The 13,314-nt window shown below is 35.1% G+C and overlaps 1 protein-coding gene across 1 annotated transcript; it reads right to left on the bottom strand.

The window, feature by feature from the left end:
- Positions 1 to 1,739: 1,739 nt before the first annotated feature.
- On the bottom strand, positions 1,740 to 7,717 carry NME5 (NME/NM23 family member 5). Its single transcript, XM_070933889.1, has 6 exons — positions 7,515 to 7,717; positions 7,020 to 7,178; positions 5,844 to 6,049; positions 5,288 to 5,388; positions 2,356 to 2,474; positions 1,740 to 1,889 (listed from the first exon to the last, which is right to left on the bottom strand). Exons 2-6 carry the CDS (start codon positions 7,146 to 7,148, stop codon positions 1,809 to 1,811), a joined length of 636 nt encoding a protein of 211 aa, XP_070789990.1. The 5' UTR covers positions 7,149 to 7,178; positions 7,515 to 7,717; the 3' UTR covers positions 1,740 to 1,808.
- Between the last annotated feature and the right edge of the window lie 5,597 nt (positions 7,718 to 13,314).

Here is a 13,314-nt window from a genome sequence, read left to right as displayed (position 1 = left end):
CTAAATAGTGAATTATTTGCTCTTAATATTTGGTATTTATTACTTTCTATAAACGCCTTAGATGAAAAGCTGTTCTTGGAAAATAATGCAGATTGAGGACATTTTTTTCTGCAAAGTACAGGCTACATAAATGATATTTTAATAAAAAAAATAATAGATGAAATAAATAGGTTGGAATTTTAAAAAACTCTATCAGGTGTTCAAATAAAGAAGGAGACTCATCAAAATCTGCTGAAAATTTTGCATCTCACTTTACCTGGGGATACATCAAAGGGCAGCTGCAGTATTGCGAAGTTTGTGAACTTGCCTGACAGACACAAAAATACATTAGGGGAAAAATGGTATATTTGTGTTGCCTCATACTAACCTCACTCATCAGTAATATTATTCATGGCAGGAGAGAAACAAAGCAATTCGCTTACCATTTTAAGGCATCATAGTACTGCAAAGTTTGAAGACCTCTGGCATAAATAAATAATAAATAATAATAAATAAATAGTAACCATATACTCCCTCCAACAGAAGAGACAAGTTTCTTATTCTATTCCAAATAACTTGCACTGTATTAGGCAGAGGAACTGTTTTTAAAGGACAAGATACTGCTGAATTTAAATGAAAGTCTACCTAGTCCAGCATTTAGTTTTCCAATGCTTAGTAACAGGCCTGCAGGAAATCCACAAATATTTTAAACAGATGTTCCATTAGTTGATATTTTGAGACAGCCACCATTAGCACAATGATTTTCCTAAACATTAAATGGTGAGGACATGCATTGTGCTGCATCACACTCTCATTTTAGTTTGCTATGTATATGAACTCAGCTCCATCTGCCTTAGTTAATAATAACGGTTAAAAGTGCACTATGTTGTACTGCCCTAATATGAAGTACTAAATCATTTCATGTCATCTGCAAAATGGATGGTTTTATTGTTCAATTCTAAATCCAAAATATCCAGGGTCAATTTAAACAACAGTAATCCACGTGCAGATTTCTGGCAGACCGCACTGCTTTCTCCTGCCAATTCTAAAAACTATTCTTGGCTTCTTGTTCTTTAAATGTCTATCTTATTCTTCTATTGCTTTACATCAATATTACATTTATTCAGGAACATTTTGGAGAGACTATATCAAAATATTTTTCTTATGTACCATCCATCAGGCCAATACTACCCACATGGAGTTGTCACAAACATCAACGGGTTGGTGAGCCAGATTTTTTTTAAAGAAAAATCAGTAGGATTTCTTTAGTAAGATCTTTCTTTTAAGGTTTCAGTATTATTCATGAATATTAAGTATTATTAATAATACTTTCCATGCGTTTATCCAGAGCAGGCATTGTTAGCTATGATTATTTGGATCCAGTTCCTGGATACTCAGGAACTTCTTTAAAAAACAGGAATGATAGACTAGCTACTTTCCAATCTTGAGAAACAGGAGCCAGTGGAGAAATTGAAAAATGGAGATAGCCCATCCTTAGTTAACTCACGAAGACTGGATTCTAGCTTCCTGTTATTTACTCTGGCTCACTTATAGGGCACACCTGTGGACGTTTTGCAGCATGCAAATATGCCATGGCCCAGCAGTTGGGAAAAAAAAATTGACAAAATTTTTTGACAAATAAATGCACATTATTTTTATGCCTTAATTGCAACAAATACTTTTTATTAGTTTATAATCCAAATATGTACATTGACTCTTCCATCTGCAAATTCCAGTTAGTAGTATTTCTCAATATAAAAATTATTTTAAAATTACAACTTGTGATAATTGCAGAAAATTGGTTAAGATTTAACTAGCAGCCTCTTCTCTTAAGGTTCCTCCACAATCACATTCTGCCGCAATTTAGGTGTATTTGGATTATTTTCGATTAGCCAATCAGCCAGCCATATCTATCAAAAAGAGCAACAATAAAATTCCTCGTTTAATTTCTGTATCAAGATACTGTTTGCTAATAGGAGGCATTCATAGACTGTATTTCTACTGACCAACTTTCCTTTAATATTTCTCTTTTATAAAGCAATAAAGAAAGTAGAAACTCCTTAAAATTCCTAAACCTTTCTTTTCATGATTTTTTGTTTTTGAAAATGTACCAGTTTGTCTGAGTAGGTGCTGGCAAAGGAGGCAGTCAGTCTAGACTGCTCCTGAAATACAAAGGCTCACCAATTATGGGCATTCTAGCTTGAAGGGACCAAACTCAATATGCATATAAACAACTATTGCTCTTATCAACCATCAATTTTTTTTCCTTTGGATATCTATCTGCCATGGAACATTTTTCGTTAGCAAAGGAATGCTACCAGTTGTTATCACATACTCATTCTGCCTCTTGATACAGATCTTTCTTGTGATACCTACAAAAGGATCTGCTGGTTTCTTCTTAGACAGCGCTGTAAGTCCTTTCAGTAGAGTAGGTATGACATATAAATTAAGGTAATCTTTAGCAGCTTGCCCAACTGGAATTGGTTCAATCAATACTGGAAAAAAGAAAATACATTTAACATACTGATTTAAACCAATAATTTGCCTCCTATTGCTGAACACATATTCCATGTTTGTCTTCTCCTAGATAATAGCATTTCAAGTTGAAATCACTATTATTTTTAAAATCCAGATAAGAATGTCATGAAGAAAACTACTGTACTGCATTTCAGTATAACAAAGTGGTAAATTTTATGGGTTTTTTTTCTCTGTCACATTGTGAACTTACTCATAATTAACCATGGGTCATTAAAAAATAAAGCTTTTTGTTTTTTTACAATATTTGTATGCCACTGATGCCATATGGACTCTACAGATAAGATTATCTGAAATCATACCTCATTTGCCAGATAATAAACAAACCCAATGCAAGTTTTCCAGAAGAGTCATATTATAACTTGGGATCCAAATATAAACCATTCTTCTTTAAATCAGTTTATATTCTATAGGTGACTAGATGGCATGGAAGATATTTCAGATAAACCAGGGGTGAAATGCTCCCAGTTTGGACCTGATAACCCGATCTGGTAGCAATGGCAGCAGGTGGTTCGGAGAACTGATAGCAAAAATCCCTGCGCCCCTCCCCCCATGCCCAGCTGAGCCGCGCAATCATCAGAGGCTATTTTTTTTTACTTTTAAAAGCATTTTTTTAACAACTTCTTCGGCCGAAAAAATGCTTTTAAAAGTAAAAAAAAAAAGCCTCTGATGATCATGCGGCTCAGCTGGGATCGTCAGAGGCTTTTAAAAGCATTTTTTCTACAACCTCTTCGGCTGAAGAGGTTGTAGAAAAAAAAATGCTTTTAAAAGCCTCTGACGATCCCAGCTGAGTTGCCTGATCATCAGAGGCTTCTAAAAGCATTTTTTTCTGCAACCTCTTCAGCCGAAGAGGTTGTAGAAAAAATGCTTTTAAAAGTACAAAAAAAACCAAAGTTGGCCACGCCCACTCAGTCACATTACCCCACCCCACCAAGCCACGCCCACAGAACCAGTAGTAACAAATTTTAGATTTCATCCCGGCATAAACTCATTTGAGGTGAGTAGCATCACCACATAAGAAAGGTACAATGAACATTACAGAGGTTCAACTGGAGCATTAGCTGAGCCCCCTATCAAAGATACTGCCATCTCAAGAATCACAATCTGATTTTTTTTCCAGATAGCTTCCTCTTGAATCTCCTTCTCTTGCATTACAAATCAAGGGGCTGCCACAAAGAAGAGGGGTCAACCTATTCTTCAAAGCACTTGAAGGCAGGGCAAGAAGTAACGGATAGAAGCTAATCAAGGAAAAAACCAACTTAGAACTAAGAGGAAATTGTCTGACAGTTAGAACAATTAATCAAGGGGAAAAGTTGCCTCCAGAAGTTGTGGGTACTTCAAAACTGGAAGTTTTTAAGCAGAGATTTGACAACCATTTGTCTGAAATGGTATAGGGTCATGAGGGCGAACCTATGGCACGCGTGCCAGAGGTGGCACACAGAGCCCTCTCTGTGGGTACAGGTACCGTTGCCAGCTGCTCTTCTGAGTTCTGCATGTATGTGCGCCTGCCAGCTGGTCTTTAGACCAGGTGGCTGGTGGGCATGTGCGTGCCAGAACCTGGAAGAGAGCAGCTGTCTGGTGTGCATGCGTGCTGGACCAGCTGCTCTCTTCCAGGTTCTGGCGCACGCATGCGGACCAGCCAGCTGCTTTCTTTTGGGTTCCGGTGCGCGGACCAGCTGGTCTTTAGAACAAGTGGCTGGTGCACATGCACATGCCGGAGCCCAGAAGAGAGCAGCTGGTCTGGCGCGCATGCACACCTCATGCACGCATGTGCTCCAGTTTTGGCACTTGGTGCTGAAAAGGTTAACCATCACTGGTATAGGGTTTCCTGCCTGAGCATGGGGTTGGACTAGAAGATCTCCAAGGTCTCTTCCAATTCTGTTATTCTGTTTACCTAGAAAAGTCTTAAGTATAAACGAGCCACAGAGAGCTTATTATTGATACACAGTACAGCTCATCTGAGCTTATCACATGGTAACCCACAACAAAAGGATTACCATAAAAGAAAAAAAAAACACATCTCAAACATAGTGGTCAATATCAGCTACATGTTTTGTTACTATTTGGAGAATTTTGAATTATGTTTTCAAATACTTATAACCTGCATAAACTTCAGAAAAGCTAGGAATAACTATGCAATAAAGTCTTGATTATAAACTAGAATTGCTTACAGAAAATATACAGATATCCAGTTCAAATACTAATAGAAGCATCACACATACCAACCTCATTTGTGGTAGCACCCTTTATTTTGAGTTGCAAATGAATATTGTCTCATATCAGCATGAAGATTTATGATAAAGTTTGCAAACTGAAACTTATACCGACTTTGAGCTGAGAGTGAATGGCTGATCCAATTCCTCCCACTGTTTAGCTATTAGGAGGATAAAATTAAGGAAAACATCTATGCTACCTTCAACAGTTAGAGAAAAGGTGAATATGTATACACGCAGAATAAATTTATTTCCTCTCCCAGGTATATATAAGTTCAAAGCCTTTATTGTCATTGTACATCATGTATACAACGAAATTGGTTTAGCCTCTACTGGTGCAGTCCATACAAGAATATAAGACAACATGAATAATATAAAGAATAATCTTTATATAAATTAGGAAAAAAACCTAGTCATACATTTCCATATGTACGTCATATTCTCTGCAACATGTATATTATTCTGTATATTACTTATATATACAGGGTGACAGTATTAAACAACAATGTGCGGTATTTAGTTTCTTTAGCTTCATAGCAGGAAAGATGGTAAATACATACCTTCAGGAAACATGAACCGGATTTCTCTTTCAGATGAGGAAAAGTTGGCACTACCATGAAGTCCATTTCTCAGATCATCTGTTCCATAGATTGCTCTTAAACTAAAAGCAACACAGATATGCTCACACAGATGCAGTGCAAAACTATTCAATTTCTATTTAGTGTGACCGTAATGCAACTTTCATTGAGTTACAGGAATATCTCCAGCAATGATTAAGCTAAGCTTATGATTAGTCTTTTTTAACCTGTTATTTAATAAAACAGATGTAACATGGATCTCTGCCACAGTTCTTCTATTTTTCCTTTATTAAATAACCCTTAATTATAAAATAGTCCTAAACCATACAACAGGTACATAGGACAGCACAGAGGTATGTCAGAGAAGTTTTATATTGCTTTAGATCTGAATCTGGTACACAAGTAAATACTTTAAATTACATTTAAATTGCAAAGCCTTAAATTGATAATACTTGTGAAATCAAAGGTGCAATAATAAAATCTGTTAGTTCATTTTAAGATAAATAGTTTTAAGTAATTAATTAATTAATTAATTTACCTGTCAGGATGTGTTTCCTTAGCTACTATACTACTTGAGGGTCCAAGAAGTTCCTTCCAGTATGAGATTGCCTTTTGCCGAGCAAGAACCATTGCAACTAAAGGTCCAGAACTCATGTAAGCCGTTAGATTTGGAAAGAACATTTTCCCATACTGTTCTACATAGAAGTTGCTACATTGCTCTGGACTTAACTGAAGCTTTCTTTTCTATAAAAGAAATGAAAAATATCTCTAAATGCATAACCATACTGCTATAAAAGCAGAGTAATGTGTTCGTATGAAGCTCTTTCTGATTAATATACGGATTAACCATTTACAATAGACCACCCTCTCGTTCATCTGATGTCATAGGGGAGCTCGTAATAAGTTACAAGTTCTTGACAGCCTCAAAATACAAATTCTTAATGCAAATATAATGCATGATATATTACTGGACCTATAGGTCTTAAAATGAAATCCTTGTTTACCACATTGTCATTCAAATTAATGTTACTACTTCAGTAACATTAATGGAAGGCTTTATACTCAGATGGAATTGTCGCTTTACAAAAACAAAAATAGTCTTTGATTTGAAAATTTCCAGTAGTGAAAGAGAGACATCTAGTGGAAATCTTTAATAGCTTATCTACAGTGTATAGCCACAATATTTTTCTAGAACTGCTGCATTGGCAGTTCCTTGATTATAACAATAGTATGTATATTTTATAAAAATAATATCAGCTCAAGCAGTTCTACATAATAAGTGACCCAAACATTAGAGTATCAAGAATATTTGTTGTGATTCTGGTATATAATAAGTATGGATTAATGTTAGTGATTTTGGAATTTCACAGCTGTTATTAAAAATTTAAATTTATTGTAGCATTCCAAAATGCATACAATTGTTGTACAGCATACATCATATAACAAAATTATTCTCTAATAGGCATTTGTGCTGCTTTATTTACACTGGTTTTGATCAGTAATTAAAGACCATCCAGTTCTGTTATGTTATTGAAGTTGCAATAACATGTTGATGTTGATAAGCTGACAAGCTATTTCACAACTAAATAATATGTATCATCTAACATGATCACATTTGAATTCAGCCTTGTTCCTCAATATCTTTCTATCATTCTTTTGTGAAAGCATAGCCCTGAAAATGGTAAATTAGAAATCCAATTTTCTCTTGTATTACCTGAACAATAGTAAATCCTGATCTCAGAATTATATCTTCTATTTCTACTTCTTTGTTGATAACATCTGGCTTGATGATTGCCAAGGTTCTTTCAACATAAATTTGAGGTTCGGGCATTAAAGCCTGCATTTTTCAGATTAAAATTCACGTCTTCTCTAACTGAAATGATAGAATTATTAAACCTTTAACATATGCAGTAAACTGACCTTTCAGAATAATAATTTATTCCAAAATAACATTGCATCAGCCAAAAGAGGACATCACACCCATTATGCCCATTTATTCTAGCTGAGCAGTGCTGAAGGGTCATCATTGGCTTGCAAATTAAAAATCATATGGAAACTCTTCCCAAAAGAACAAAATGACAAGTTAGAGATGGCGCCTCCTGCATCATCCAGAAAAGTAGAGCTATTTGACCTTTTCTTCTTTGCCAGAAAGCTAAATTTTTTTGTAAATTTCAACGTCTGAGTAATTATGGTGCGCCCGAAATCTTACCAATAATGCTATATTTACTGGGGTTTTAGCCCTTTGATGAAAAGGATCGGATGGCAGTCCTCCGTAATGATATCTATGCCTGGTGGGCAGAAGTAACTCCTTTCCACGGATCTCGTGAGCTAAAAGCGTGCAGGGAATTGCAACTTCAAACGACACCCCCGTTCTCTGCCACTACCACCCCCTTCTGCAATTTTGCCCGTGACTTTCCGGTATCACCGAGCGAAAGCCACCCCCAATGAAAAATCGCCTTTACGTGCCTGCTAACTAAGCCCTACCAAATACGGTTGCTAGACAACCAGTCAAACTACCCGGAAAACAGTGTTTACGGTAGCCGGCAGGGTCAGGTTCGAAACGTACATTGACTTCGCTTTTATAATTTCTGTTTTAAGTTTTTTTTTTTTTTTTTTTACAGTATATCGCTATCCTTTTTATGGGCAGACCGTTCCTATCACATCCGTAGATATTTTGGTACGTGTATTATTTTAAAATTAATTAAATTTAAAACATTAAAATTAAAGCTACCGGTGTGGTAAATTTGGAGGAACAGAAGTCAGAAAAATAATAAATGTGCTGCCGACTAGTGGCTCCCTGCATTTTTGCAGACGGGTTTGATCGCTTTACAATAGTAGCCCCGTATGTGGAGTTCTTTGAACAATGAAACTCACGTTCCTTCCCGGAAAAGTCTAATACTGTACTTCTTTCATTAACTAGATGCCTCTCTGTTAGGCTGGTCTCCTGTTTCAATCAACTAGCAAATTCAGCAATGAATTCCGCTTCTGCCAGGCTCAATCTTGGAATCATTGGTATTTTTCCTAAGAAAGCAAAAAAGCACCTAAAAGTGAAGCAACATCCTTGTAAAAGATGGATAGTCAACTATTTGCATCTGCTGATCTTTCATTGGAAACCTTGTTAGAGCACCAGTGGAAACACTTCATCTAATTAATAGACTTCTCATACTTTTGATAGTTAATAGAAAATATAGTTAGTAGAAAAAATATACTTGCATTGTGTTCATTTGAATTGAAGTACAATATATTAACACATCTGATATTTGTTTTAAAATTCAAACAGTGGACATATAGTTTTATGCATTTTTTAAAATGTAGATAATGTATCTGTAACTATATATCGGTAAACAGACAATGTGGTATGGTGGTTAAAGACTATGATTAGACAGATCCACAATCATGTCCAGTCTGGGTCCTTCACACTCAGCCTGGCCTTCTTTACAATTGTGTTGTAAGGAAATTTCAAGCGCTCTGGACACTTGGGCTTCTGAAGGAAAAGTGGGAATTTGAATCTTACATATAATTAATTCAATCCTATACAAATCTACTAAGAAATAAGGCTGTTTTCTCCTGTAATGTATTTCTTTTTCCCCTTTCCCTTTCCCAATAAATTGCTTATGCTATGCCAACAGTATTTAGAAATCTAATGTGTCTACTGTCATAATTGTAATCATCTATATATGGTTGAATCACATCCAAGGTGTGGTTTTTGTACCAATTTTGTACCAATCATTTCTTCTGTATTCAATTCACACTAATGCTTCACCAGTTCAATCTTAATGCTACCTGTCTGTTTTATTAATTGAGCAGCCAATCACTATATTCAACTGGTTTATATATTTCTTCTACTCAGTTCTCATATTCATAAAATAGTCAAAAGCAAGTTCTTGCTGAAAGCTATTTTTTCTTCTTTCATCCCTCATAACTATATGCTAGCCACTACCTGTGTAACAGAATTTGCACATCTTAACAATTTTCCATCCATTTCCCCATGTGTAGTAAGCATAGTACAAAATAGATTCATAAACTTGCTCTAGTTTAATAATAATAATATAATAAAAAACATATATACACGTTAGATGGTCCTCAACTTACAACCACAATTGAATCCAGAATTTATGTTGCTAAGTGAGAAATTTGTTAAGTGAGTTTTGCCCCATTTTATGACTCTTCTTGCCACATTTGTTAAGTGAATCACTGCAGTTGTTAAATTAGTAACATGGTTGTTAAGTGAATTGGGCTTCCTCATTGACTTTAGTTGTCAGAAGGTCGCAAAAAGGGGTCACATGACCCTGGGAGACTACAACCATCATAAATGTGAATCAACTGTCAAGCAACCGAATGTAAATCATGTGACCATGGGGATGCTTTTTTCATAAGTGTGAAAAATGGTCATAAGTCATTTTTCAGTGCCGCTGTAACTTTGGTCGCTAAACGAACTGTTGTAAGCCAAGGACTACCTGTATATAATTTTAGCTATTGTCTGTCCAGTGCAGGATGAAGGCCTCTTCTGCATGTTTCCAAACAATATGGTCTTGAGCTTTCTTTTGCCAATTGGGCCTGCAATACTTGTTAATGTCGTTGATCCATCTTATTTTAAGTCTCTTTTGTGGATCCTTTTTATCAAGTGTGATCCATTCTGAGTGCCTTGGCGCTCCTGCCATCAGTTCTTTTTGCTATGTGACCAGCCCATTTCCATTTCAATTCTTTTACTCTCTTGATGATATTGTACACTTTCATTTGTTCTCTAGTCCATGTGCAGGTCTTTGTATATTGTCTTGTAATGCTGAGCGTGTATTTCTTCATGGCTCTTTGTGCCACTCGCAGCTTTTGTATCGATTGTGAGGTTAGTGTCCACGTTTCACTGGCATATGTTAGAGCAGGTAGCACAGACTGTTCAAAAACTTTTCTTTTCAGGCATACACACACACACAGACTGTCTATGTATATATACACATGCACATAAACAAAGAAATCAAGGAGAAAGCTAAATGTGCAAGAAAAGAAAAACAAGTAAAATAAAAATAGAAAAATGTTAGAGAAATAACCACTAATCTTCTTTACAGCAGTTCCTTACAATTAGGGATTTACCACTTACTCTATTGTCTTTTCTCTGATAAAAGAATTTAATTAGCCATCTCATGTAGATATTGTCTTTTCTTGATCAAAATCAATTAGCCACCTTGGCAAGTATCATCTTCAGCAACCATTTCTCCATTGTAGGTAGTGCTGAATCTTTTCATCTTTGTGCATACCGTAATCTCATTGCAGCTATCATGCAGTAACAAAGAAACCTTTTTCCCCAACTGTTTGTCCATCAGTCCCAAAAGAAAAATCTTTGGTCTCAATTGTAATTTTTAACAGTCTCTGAACCAATTTTTTAGCTATGTACATACTCATCAAATGATAAAATGTCTCTTCTTGTTGTTCATGTTCTAGATAATTTCTCTGGTGACATACAAAAATTCTGTTTAAAATATAACATTGTATAAATTTCAATACTTTCAATCACATACTTTCCCACTTTTCCACTTGTATATTATAACCAAAAATTTAGCTCACTTTATCATACATTTCTTGTATGATTCTTCTGTTTCAAATTTCAATAAAAGTTTATACATTTTAGCAAATACGTGTTCATCATTTGTATACAATTCTGCTTCAAATTTAATTTTATAAAGTTCAAAACCATAATTTTTGTCTACTTTAATCTTTCTAATAACTGTGAATAAGAAAACCATTGACAAATATATCCCTCTACTACCAGCTCTTCTCTTAATTTTAAGTTTTTCTTGACAAAATTCTAGTATCTTACAATACATTAGTCATTTGTATTTGCCTATTATTTCTTGTCTAAAATATCGTTCTTGTGCTAGAGGCACAAAGGCATAGTATCCTAGTGGCTGTTTCATATATAAAGCCAACTTGATATACTTTGTAGAGACATAAAGTTTAGTGACGATTAAGAGAAAATTGGATGGCAAGAAAGAGCATTCAACCATTAATTTTTAAAAAATCTATAATCCTCTTCCAAAATTCTTGAGCTTTACAGGATTGCAACTAAATATGAAAGAATGATCCAACTTGACTATTGCATTTCCAACTATTTTTAGAAAATGAGTTACCTATTTTGACACTCAGTATTGGAATAATATATCATTGATAAAACAAAATACCAATTCTTTCTAAGTGCAATGTTAATAATAAATTTAATATTTGTCTACATTATTATTCCCATTGTTGTCTGGTTTAATTTCTACAACCATTTAATCATACATTTTTTATTTGTTCAGATAGTTTTTTAAGATTAACTCCCTCAGTATTTCCCTTGTTTGTAATTTAAAACTCTGCAATTTATTAAGAGAGATTGAAACCAATAAAGTGATTCTAACCATTTCAAAGAATCTTAACAGATGGCTTGATAATACAATTTGAAATTTGAAACTGCTAATTCAACTTCTTTCAGTTCTTATAAAATCTTTTAATTTGCTCATATAAGTTATTTGCTTCCATTTACCACAGAATTTTTCATTATTTCTATTTATCCTTCACTAATTCTCTCACTTGTTCATTATTAACTATTGCATACTCATACTGACTGAGTCCTTTGTCATGTGTACATGCATGTATTTAATCTTAAATGTTATACTCAAAATAAACATATTTTCTAAGCAAATATCAGGTATCATTCGCATTTATTTTTGGCTCTCTGAATGTTCCATTCACTTTTTCTAAACCTTCTTGTCTCAGTTCACCTCCCTATTCATGTCACTTAGCAGATTCATTCATTGATTCATTCATTGTTCCACAAACTTCCCTAAAACTCCTATCTTCATAGCCAGATAATCTTCATAGCCTATCTTCATAGTCACATAACTTACAGTATATATATCTCAACTCCATTCCATTCAATAAAACTTTTTAGGATAGAAGTGTAGACCAGCTTTAGTCAAATCCATTTCACATACAGGATTCCCTGCTAATAATGAAGCTATTTAGATGAATATGCCATTATATTTCAGTTTCTTCCAGGGATGTCCACACTATTCATTACAAACTGGAATCTCAATATAAGCCAATATAGTGTTGCCTGTGTCACATCAATTGTAGCAGGGAGATCCAGATTGTAATCCTACCTGTTTTGGGGAAGCTTACCAAGCAACTTTGAGCCAGTTACTTTATTTCAGCCTGACCATCAGTGGAGGGTTGTTGTGGGGAGGAAAAAGGAGGGAGTGTTATGTACATTATCTTCAGTTCCTGAATGAAGCCATAACATAAATGAAATAAATAGGTATATGTAATGTACTGACACACTCAGAATACTACACATGAAGTTATAGTAACTGTATTAAATGTCTTTAAAAATTAAAGATCTTATTTGCAATTTATGTACTTATTTAGAAAATTTGTATAGTCATACTCACTCATAGTGTCTAGGCGGCTTACAAACAATAAAAATCCAGTATAAAAACAAAAAACAATACATCCCCCCCCCCCCAGCAGCACAGGATTAAACAAGTCATTTGATGGGCTCCATTGCACTCTGGATTCTCTGGCAAAACCAAATCTTCAGGGCCTTACCAAAGACTGTAAAAGTAGGGGCCAGTCCAATTTCTGCAGGGATGAAGTTCCAAAGGGAGGGAGATGCAATGGAGAAGGCCATTCTTCTGGATCCCACCAGATGTACCATCTTAAGGGATGGGACCTGCAACATTTCTTTCCTCCCTTTAGTGGGTTGCGTGAATGTGACCAGCAAGAGATATTCCTTCAGATAACCTGGTCTCAAGCCATGAAGGGCTTGAAAGATGACAAACAGCATCTTGAATTGCACCCAGAAGCAGATTGGCAACCAATGCAGCTCCCATAGAAGTGATTTATCATGAATCAACTTGATACAGAAGCCTTTCATAGTTGTAGGTTTTATATTTTAATGAAGAAATAAATAATTGAAGTGGGAAAAGATAAAACATGAGTAGAACAAAAATGTATTAAGTTATCTATACATGCATCTT

Source organism: Pituophis catenifer, unplaced genomic scaffold, assembly GCF_029215685.1.
Source record: "Pituophis catenifer annectens isolate HBS135680 unplaced genomic scaffold, rPitCat1.0.hap2 SCAF_2, whole genome shotgun sequence".
In the NCBI taxonomy this organism is placed as follows: domain Eukaryota; kingdom Metazoa; phylum Chordata; class Lepidosauria; order Squamata; family Colubridae; genus Pituophis; species Pituophis catenifer.
This window is presented reverse-complemented; position numbering and strand designations above follow the sequence as displayed.

Excerpts from the sequence above, each read along its gene's own strand:
- NME5 (XM_070933889.1), bottom strand. The coding sequence starts at position 7,148 with ATGCAGGCTTTAATGCCCGAACCTCAAATTTATGTTGAAAGAACCTTG. Across the intron at positions 2,475-5,287 it reads CCGGTTCATGTTTCCTGAAG|TATTGATTGAACCAATTCCA; the intron begins GTATGTATTTAC and ends TCTTTTTTCCAG. Across the intron at positions 1,890-2,355 it reads AGAAACCAGCAGATCCTTTT|ATATGGCTGGCTGATTGGCT; the intron begins GTAGGTATCACA and ends TCTTTTTGATAG.